The sequence below is a fragment of the Chenopodium quinoa genome, unplaced genomic scaffold (genome assembly GCF_001683475.1).
Source record: "Chenopodium quinoa cultivar QQ74 unplaced genomic scaffold, ASM168347v1, whole genome shotgun sequence".
In the NCBI taxonomy this organism is placed as follows: Eukaryota; Viridiplantae; Streptophyta; class Magnoliopsida; order Caryophyllales; family Amaranthaceae; genus Chenopodium; species Chenopodium quinoa.
Genome location: NW_018742914.1, coordinates 2911775 through 2922406, shown reverse-complemented (window position 1 = coordinate 2922406; position 10632 = coordinate 2911775). Strand labels below are relative to the sequence as shown.

The window sequence follows — 10632 nt, the reverse complement described above, 5'->3', positions numbered from 1 at the left end:
TCCTAGATCTTTCATTTCAAACTCTTTCTTTAAATAATTGACAGTCACCTAAATCTCTTAAGGGGTTCCAATGATATTCAAATCATCAACATACACCGCAATTATAAAAAAACCTAAGCCAAATTTCTTTATAAAAATACATGGGCTGATAGGATCATTCTTATAACCTTCTTTCAACAAATACTCAATTAGACGGTTATACCACATACGCCCAGATTGCAGTGGCGGATCCAAGAATTTATAAATGGGGGTCCAAAATAAACTTTCAACTTAATCATACCAATGTACGAACAACAAAGTAAAGAAATGTCAAGATACATCACCGAAAATTACAAATTGTTTTCAATAATACAAACCAAATACATTCATAAGGGGGAAACAAAGTTAAAAAAAATAAATTACAATTGTTCTCGTCGAATTTTCATTTCTTGAAATCGCTTAATAATATCGTTATCACTAATTTCAAGGAAGATGTTTCTCTCTATGAAAGTAACCAAACAATCGTTTAAAAATTTATCACCCATGCTATTTCGTAACTTATTCTTCACATAATTCATTGATGAAAATGCTCTTTCCACACTTGCGGTTGCCACGAGAAGAATCATCACCAACTTTATGAGCAAATAAACCTGTTGGAACACTTGACACTTTTTTGTTTCAACTTACTTCATGGAGAGTTCACTAAGATCATTTAATCCCCAAAATCTATCATCTCTTCTCATATCAGTAATATAGTTCCCTAGTTGATCATCAAGGCTTAACAAATCAGCACTTGAGAACTCATCTTCATAATACTCGGCAAGTTTTAGTATCTTTTGTTTATCAAAGGAAGAGAAAACATCAACGGGACTCAAAGAAGCCATGCAAACAAGTAATTCCATACTAACCTCATCAAATCGATTATTAAGCTCTTGTAGTTAAAGATCAATTACGCTAAAAAAAACTTCAATTCGAAAATGATGCATATTAGTAGTATCCAAACGACCACGTTTTTTCCTTCCCGGAGGAGTATACACACCATTCATATCAAGAACACTAATGCCATTTTTCTCACAGAATGTAGTGGTTGTGGTAAGGAAATTATCCCACCCACTTTCTCTCATGTCTTGCAATCTTTCTTTAGTCAAAGAAACAAGTGACATGGCATTAACAATATCTTGATCTCCTTTTTGCAAAGCCTTATTTAATTCATTTACAATCCCAAATATTGTTTTCATCAAGTGGATCATGAAAATAAAATCAAATGACTCAATTGCAAAACTCACATTATCCGCTTTTCGAGCATCATCACAATTTCTAGCATCATCCCCAATTAAATCAAGCACCTCACGAATTGCAGGATACAAAGCAATCACATTTACCATCAATTTATAACAAGATCCCCAACGTGTGTCACATCGCCTAGCTAAGGCAAGTTCTTGATTCTTACTTTTTCCACTTTCACGTTCACCATTTTCAATAGCTTTAGTAACTTTTTCAGCTTGTTTTCCCCTAAGAACATCTTTTCTCTTACAAGATACTCCAACAACATTTAACAAATCACAAAGTGTGTCAAAAAGCCAACCGCAATCTTTTCTTTTCTTAGAAACGGCAACAAGAGTCAATTGAAGTTGGTGAGCAAAACAATGAATGTAATATGCAGAAGATGTTTCATTCTTGATTAAAGTTTTGAGCCCATTAATTTCACCCTTCATATTACTAGCCCCATCATATCCTTGCCCCCGAACTCTAGACAAACTCAAAGAATGTTCATTAAGCAAAGAAAGGATAGCTTCTTTAAGAGACAAGGCAGTGGTGTCCCGAACATGAACAATCCCAAGAAACCGTTCCATTATCATTCCTTTCTTATCAACATAACGCACACACAAAGCCATTTGTTCCTTTTGAGATGCATCACTAGACTCATCGACTAAAATGCCAAAATAATCGTCACCAATATCATTCACAATTGCTTTAGTAGTTTCTTTAGCACAAGAATTGATAAGATCTTTTTGAATTGAAGGAGTAGTCATTTGATTATTCCCTGGAGCATTTTTTAAGACTACATTTCCTACATCTTCATTTTTTTCGGCAAACCATTGTAAAAGTTCAAGAAAATTTCCTTTATTATTTGAATCTTCACTTTCATCATGGCCACGAAATGCCAATCCTTGGCGCAAAAGAAATCTCAAACATTGAAGTGAAGCAGTCAAACGGACTCTATAATCATGTTTTGCTTGATCTGAAGCTTGAGTCAAGGAAGTTTGGATGGATGTTTTTGGATTTTTTATATCTTCAAACTTTTGTAAATCTTGATTATGAGCACTATTAACCCCACCAATATGTTTCCTAAATCTAACTGGCCTATTCCAACTTCTAAATCCATTAACAACAAATGCATCCCCCCCCCCCTGCAGCTTTAGAAGTTTCATTCTTAAACAAATAGCACACAAGGCAAAATGTAGCATCTTTTGACTATACTCAAGCCAAGTATATTTCTTAAACCAAGAACGATTAAAGCGACGTAATGTACCTCCTCCGAAGTTTGATTGAGGAAATTTGTGAGTAAGTGGCTGACAAGGACCTCTCTGTATATATACTCTCCTCACTGCATCTTGGTCCATCGGATGATACTCCACAATTTTTCTCCTTTTATCTGGATCATGTGGCAATGAAGTAACATCAAGCTCACTTTGTCTCTCCCTTGATGCAAATGTTGTACTCCCATTGGTAGTAGGTATTGATCCCGTTCCAGTTTCCTGAGTTTCCGGTGTGTTATTAGATGGGGATGAACACTCTTGCTCTGTTTGAGTTATTGGAGGTTGAGTTGGTGATGAAGAACTTGCTTCACTTCTTTTGGATTTTTGAATAAACCAATTTTTTTCTTACGGGGAGGACTACTCCTATCATCAACCATCTTTCACTGATAGAAAAATAGAATACTCTAAATAAATAGTCATAAACAAACTAATAAAAAAAATTAGTCACATTTGCACAATTGGCAATTGCACAGTATTAGAATTTAAAATAAGACAATCATTCAATTTCATATAAATTTAATCAATTACCTAAGTTAATCACTTACACACAGTCACTTTAATAGTCTAATTAGTACTCTAAAGTTGAAATTTATAATGTACAATCTAAATCAATCAAATACACAAATTAATTCTACAAAGTACAAATTAATTCTTGAATCTTGATTAAATATTTCAAAGTAAAGGCAAGAAGTACATAAATTTGTACAATAAGGAAAAATTAATTAACCTTAATACCTTGTATTCTTGTATATTAATTCAAATGTGGACAATTTGCTGCTTGGAGAAGTCGGAACTCGGAAGCGGTCAACGGCGACGAACTTTTCCGGCAGGCGGCAGCAATCTAGCGAACTCAGGTCGGAAAAACTAGCTGTGAGGTTGGGTTAGGTGGTAGTTTGGTAGTAGTACTATGTAGATCTGGGCATTTGAGCTATTGAGGCATTTGAGTTAGAGAGAGAAAGTTGGGTAAGGGTTGAAAAGGGTGAGTGACTCAGTGACTGTACAAGAACTTTTAAAAAAATTAAAAAAAAAAATTGATTTTTATGTACCCCAATCACGTGAAACATTTAGGAGAATTGGAGAAATAGAGAGCCCACTAATTGGAGAAATAAGGAGCCCACTACTTGTTTGTAATGTGCCAGACACATTTAGAATGGGGGTTCAATTTTTTGGGCCTTTTTTTTTTTAACTAGCTTGGGCTTATATACCTGATTTTTTTTTTTACAAAATGGGGCTGCAATTGCTCACCATAAGGGCTTAATAGGTCCGCCCCTGCCAGATTGTTTCAATTCATAAAGAAATTTGTTCAATTTAATACATAAATGTTCTCGAGAACTAGATTTTGTTGCTTCTGGCAGTTTGAATCCTTCTGGGAGGTTCAAGTATATGTCATTATCCAGTGGGCCATATAAATAAGCTATGACTACATCCATCAAACGTAAATCAAGTCCTTCTCTTATTGCCAGACTAATCAAAAATCTAAAAGTAGTTGCATCCACCACATGAGAGTATCCTTGTCTTAGTGAGAATCCTTGTGCAACTAAGCGTGCCTTATATCTTACAACTTCACCCTTTTCATTTCTCTTTCGCACAAAGACCTATTTATATCCCACTGGCTTTACACCTTCAGGTATACGGACTACAGGTCCGAATACTTCTCTTTTTCCAAGAGATTTTAATTTTGCTTCAATTGCTTCTTTCCATTTTGGCCAATCATTTATTTGTCAACATTCTTCAATGGATTTTGGTTCATGATCCTCATTATTATCCATAACATCTAATGCTACATTACATGCAAAAACATCATCGACGTCGATTTGATTTCGGCTCCATGTAATTCCAGACATGATATAATTTGTTGAAATTTCTTCATTATCAGGTACTTGAATTTCTTACTGTATCATGTCTAAATTCTCTTTTGGAGATCCTTCGAAAATTGTTTCTTCAATTTAACCATCATCAATCAATGCTCCTTTTCTTTTCCGAGGATTCTTATCTTTGGAACCTATTGGTCTTCCACGTTTCTGACGTGGTTTAGACTCATTAGCAAATTTATTTTGTCCTTCCGGGACATCTACTGTAAATGGAGCATTTACAGCTGGAATATGTGACTTGGTCACTCTTTTTGGGTCAGCAAACGAGTCAAGCAATTGATTCGCTAAACTTTGTAAATGAATTATCTTTTGAACTTCTAGTTCACATTGTTTAGTTCGAGGATCAAGATATGATAATGATAATTCATTCCATTTAATTTCCTTTTCCAACTCTCTTTTTTCCCCCTAATGTTGGGAAAAATGACTCGTTAAAATGACAATTTGCAAAACGAGCCGTAAATAAATCCCCTGTTGTAGGCTCAAGGTATTCAATTATTGACGGGGATTCAAACCCAACATATATTCCCAACCTCCTTTGAGGACCCATCTTAGAGGGTTGTGGTGGAGCTATTGGAACATAAACCGCACATCCAAAAATTCTTAGATGGGAAATATTTAGTTCTTGACCATAAACCAATTGTAAGGGGGATAACTTGTGATAACTTGTTGGACTAATGCGAATTAGAGCTACCATATGTAATATAGCATGTCCCCAAGCAGAAATTGGGAGATTGGATTTCATAAGAAATGGTCTAGCAATTAACTAAATACGTTTAATTAATGACTCTGCTAGACCGTTTTGTGTATGAACATAAGCTACAGGATGTTCAACTTTTATCCCAATGGACATGCAATAATCATTGAAAGCTTGAGATGTAAATTCACCAGCATTATCAAGCCGAATAGTCTTAATGGGAGTATATGGAAAATGTGCCCGTAACTTAATCAATTAGGCAAGTAATCTCGTAAACGCCAGATTACGAGTTGATAACAAAGACACATGTGACCATCTAGTTGATGCATCAATTAAAACCATAATATATCTAAATGGTCCACATGGGGGATGTATGGGCCCACAAATATCTCCTTGTATACGTTCCAGAAAACTAATTGATTTAAAATTAATTTTAGCTGGTGATGGACGAATTATTAACTTGCTTTCTGAGCAAGCAGCACATGAAAAATTATTATGAAGAATATGCTGGCTCTTTAAAGAATGTCCACATGAATTCGTTATTACTTTTCGCATCATTATTGAACTAGGGTGGCCTAACCGGTCATGCCAAACAACAAAATTATCAGTAAACTTCTGGTTTACTATAGCAGTATTGATTTTTGTGTAGTACAAACCACTGGAGAATGTAAGGAAGTTCTCCAAAACATATTTTGTGCCTTGAGTTATATTTCTGATTTGAAGGAATTCGTTATTTTCTTCATTGATTGTCTCAATATGATAACCATTGTTGCGAATATCTTTAAAACTTAATAAATTTCTGTGAGACAATGGGGAGTATAAAGCATCAATTATTTTAATTTCAGTTCCCCAAGGCAATTTTATAGTGGCTCTTCCGGAGCCCTCAATGATATTTGTACTTGTAATACCCCGTATTTTAAAGTCATTTAATAACTATTAAATATGGATTTTTCAAAATATTTTATCATACAAAATATTTATATGATAATTTTATAATTATATTTTATAAAGATTTTAATTATATGAGTCAAGTCAAAGTTTGTCATATATAAACCAAATTTTCAACCGTTAATACTTTATACCCGATTTAGACAACAAAGTACCAAATTCGCTTTTTATATACAAGTTCAATTCATATGTGTAGTACACTAGTACTACACAAAAACAATACATCAATTTGCCTAGCATTCTACTTCAATATATATATATATATATATATATATATATATATATATATATATATATATATATATATATATATATACTAAATAAATAAATAAATTTGAGCATGTCGGCAAATAAAGGGGGAAAACCCATCCACTTGCCCACTTGCCTCCTTCATTGAATGCCATGGTTGAAGACCTTGAAGTAGTACCAAACTTCCCTATAAATAGCCATGGAACATGAGCTATTTTCATCACATCTCCTACTTCTCTTCTTACTTTCCTTCTCCTTTCTCCTTCCTCCTCCACACTCACCTCCTTTTAGCTTTCATTTATGGTGTTGAGCTCCTCACGAGCACCTCCTCGCTGCCACCATACCGCCGCCATTCGACCACGACCTTGTTGCCATCTCCTTCCTTGCGTTGCTCACCGTAAGTAAGCCATATATTTCTCATTTTAGTACTACTAATACTACTACTGCTACTCTTCTCAACTACTATTACTACTACTACTACTACTACTACTACTACTACTACTACTACTACTACTACTACTACTACTACTACTACTACTACTACTACTACTACTACTACTACTACTACTACTACTACTACTACTACTACTACTACTACTACTACACCAATGCTACGTACTACTTCTTCTTCTTCTTCTTCTTCTTCTTCTTCTTCTTCTTCTTATTATTATTATTATTATTATTATTATTATTATTATTATTATTATTATTATTATTATTATTATTATTATTATGACTACTACTCCTATTTACATACTACTATACCTTCTAGACTACTACTACTCACATATACAACTACTTACGAAAGTATTACTACTACCTTATTATTATTATTATTATTATTATTATTATTATTATTATTATTATTATTATAATTGTTATTATTATTATGGATCATTAAAGATTATTTCATAAATACAAGTGTTAATTTTATAAAAGGGTTATGATAATAAATTGTTCATGCACAACTAGTAAAGTCAATAGTTGTAGACACCCATTTGTGTCTCCCCAAAATCAAACCCAGTGATGAGTTCTTTCACGTCGAATCATAATCGAATGAAATGAAAGTGTGGAAAGTTTAGTGTTGTGGATAGTTTTAATTTCTTTTCTCTTCTCTCTGTTTTTGAAAACCTATTTTAAGAAAATAACCAATACAGTTTGTTTGGTCTATTATATGGGTCTAATAGTAGTGTAGTTGGATAGGATTTGAAAAGAGCTTTCCAACGATATATTATAAGCCCAATTTTACTGAAATGGGCCCGGTTTGAGCCTCATATGCGGCCCAATGATCTAGAGGAGGGCCTAATATGGATTTATCATTCTTAATGCAATTAGGAATGGTTTTAGTCTTCTAGATTCTTCTAGAAGGTTCTTTTCATTCCTAATTCAATTAGCATTGATAAATTGACTTTTTTTGACTTTTTAGAGTTTTAATCAGAATAAAAGAATGTTTTTGAGGAAAATACGATTTTATCCTCCTGTACGGCAATTTCTATCTGATTTTAGAAAACGCGTCAATATTTTAGTCAGCGCCAAACACCAGCATTAGCGCCTGACACTAAGCTTGGCGCCTGGCGCTAGCGTTAGCGTCTGGCGCCAAACCTCGTTTTACGCGTCAGAACTCTGTTTTGATTTTTTATCTTTTTGGCTTATTTTCTCTATGAATAGCCTCCTAAAAACTCCGTTTTGATTCACCAACTCTCATCAAGAATCTCTTTATTACTCTTTCTCTCTCTTTTCTAAACTAGCCTTTTCTCAAAATACAAAATTCCACATTCGCAAGACTTAGATACACCTAGCCATATTCGAAGTTGCCTTCGCCCTAGACGTGAAAGGTTTTAATTTCTGAGGGTTTGGTCCCAAATCTCTATTTCAATTATTTAATTTAATTGTTTTGATTATTATTTTCCTTGAAGTTACTAACACGTGTATTTTGTTATTAGAAAGAGGTACGAGGCATCCAAGTAAGTACTTTAATGGTTTTTATTGATGTTATTATATAGAAATCATGCTTAGGTTGTTATTATGATTCCTAGTATCATGTTAGGATGTTTTATTTAATTTGATGTTTAGGGTGACAACAATAAATTCCTAGTATCATGTCTAGGGTAACTTTAATATCAAGTATGATTAAAGTATGATGCCTCTTATTTTCTTCCTAATATTTATGATTATTAGTATCATGTTAGGGTTGAAGATTTGATTTTTGATGTTTAGTGTCATGTTAGGGTTTGTTATTAATCTTGTTAGTATCATGCCTATGATCTTGCTATTGTTATGCTTTAACATGATCATGATTATTTATAATTGTCATAATTATAATTTTTATTATTATTTTTATGATGATTATTTATTATGTTGCTTGATTTTTATTGTTATTGCTTGATCACACATTTTATGCATGTTTAAAGGGAATTTGTACTTGTAATCACGCTTAATAAGATAATTAATAATCTTGTTTAGGGTTAATTTGATTATAATTCAAGTGATCGCCAATAATAGATTTATTTGTGCATTAATATTCAACCAACATAGATAAACAGGTTTAGGGTAAACCTATTGATTGCATGTTAGTCAGAAAGCGCACATGAATACGATCAGAATAAAGTAGAGGCCTATTATTAGGGCAGGTTCAATCTGTTTTAGGTTGGATTTGTACCTTCATCCCCGAACTGCCAGTCATGGTTCTAGACCTATTGGAGTTGACGATCTCCTGGATCATTAAGGGGTGTAACCTTCACCTCGTGAACGGTTTACAAGTTCCTAAAACTTGTTGGCGACTCTTTTGCTCTAGCTTCCTTCCCTTTGGACGCCACCGTACTTTAGTGTATGATCACAGTGCGGTTCAAGCTAGGGATTAATGCTTGAAATATTCCCTACAGTTTTTTGGCGACTCCACTAGGGAGGATTTCTATTTTAATTCCTGAAATTTATTTCGACAATGATTTAGAATGAGTGGATGAGACTCGAAACGTTCTAAGTATTTTACGTGCGTAATTTTGATTAACATTATTGTCATATGCATAAAAAAGTTCTCATTGGAAAGACCATCCGTAATGAGTTAAAACATAGGATTTTTACACGTAGGAAATTTGAGGAATATCTTTCACAACTAGGACCGAAATAACACTGCGCGAAACTGGAAAATTTTATCGAGCACAGAAAGCTGCTGAGGCATGTAGGAATTAGCGTCAGCGAACAGAAGTTGGCGCCAACTTTTGGCTTTAGCGCCTGGCGACAAAGTCTTCTAATACCGAGCCAGAAATATGCGTTCTAATTTCGACCAATTTTTAGCATTGTTTGCTCGATCCTACTTCCTGATTGAGTTTTTCTCACTTTTCTGAAACCCATATGTGTTCTACATATGGACATAACCCCCTGGGAATTCATGCTCCATCTACCTGATTGAACGCTCTGAGCAACAAAGGGTACATCCGAGAATGTTGAATTCACCAAACCATGGAAACGATTTTTTTTTTAAATTCGCGATGTCCCATCCACTCGCGCCAACCCTTCACGGGTAGGCTTTTGCGCGGTGCATCCTAACAATTAACCATGGACCCTCTATTGACTAACCCATATCCCGAACTTTAGAGAACTAGAGCCATGGTTAGGTTGCAAACTCATTGCATCATATTGTGCCTACTTGACTAATTGCGCATTATTTGTTGTGCATATGGTATACGTTTTTTCCTAACTGTTTGTTTGATTTATGCTAAGATTAAATAAATTAATGAATAAAAGAACTTTGCCTAATTAATTAATTAGTTCGAGTAAATAAAGTCTAATATTTTAACTAGAATTGACCTAGTACGACTTTAGGCATACTCCTGTTGATTAATAATACCGAAAACAGTTTCAGATCGAAGCTCCAGCAATGGCGCCAAAGTTTGAACTATAGCGCCACTCTTTGGAGTGTGGCGCATGGCGATAGTTCTGTCGTCAGGCGCTACACTGCAAAGAGAGGCGCCAGTCCTGTCATTTTGACGACAGTTCGGATTATTGATCGAGTCATCACTTTGTGTCATCGTACAAATATACATTGCGACAGAAAATTCCGTCGTAAATTATATTTTGCGACGGAAAATTCCGTCTATTCCGTCGCAAATTATATTTTGCGAGGGAAAATTCCGTCGTAATGTAGCTTTGCGACGGAACTTTTTCCGTCGCAAATTTGCGACGGAAGTTCATCAAAGGCCGATTCCAAGTCCGACGATATTATTTCCGTCGTAAATTCCGTCGTAAAGTTGGTTTACGACGGAAATTCCGTTGTAAAATGGCCATTTTCCTACAAAGGGTTTTCCGACAACCATTTACGACGGAATTCCGTCGTAAACCAACTTTACGACGG

At 34.5% G+C, this 10632-nt stretch overlaps 1 protein-coding gene across 1 annotated transcript; it reads right to left on the bottom strand.

Annotated features, from left to right (window-relative positions):
- Positions 1–270: 270 nt before the first annotated feature.
- Positions 271–4030, bottom strand: LOC110727875 (zinc finger MYM-type protein 1-like). The gene is made up of 2 exons (XM_021907456.1): positions 3255–4030; positions 271–2902 (listed from the first exon to the last, which is right to left on the bottom strand). The coding sequence occupies exon 2, from the start codon at positions 2601–2603 to the stop codon at positions 918–920; it is 1686 nt and encodes a 561-aa protein (XP_021763148.1). The 5' UTR covers positions 2604–2902; positions 3255–4030; the 3' UTR covers positions 271–917.
- Between the last annotated feature and the right edge of the window lie 6602 nt (positions 4031–10632).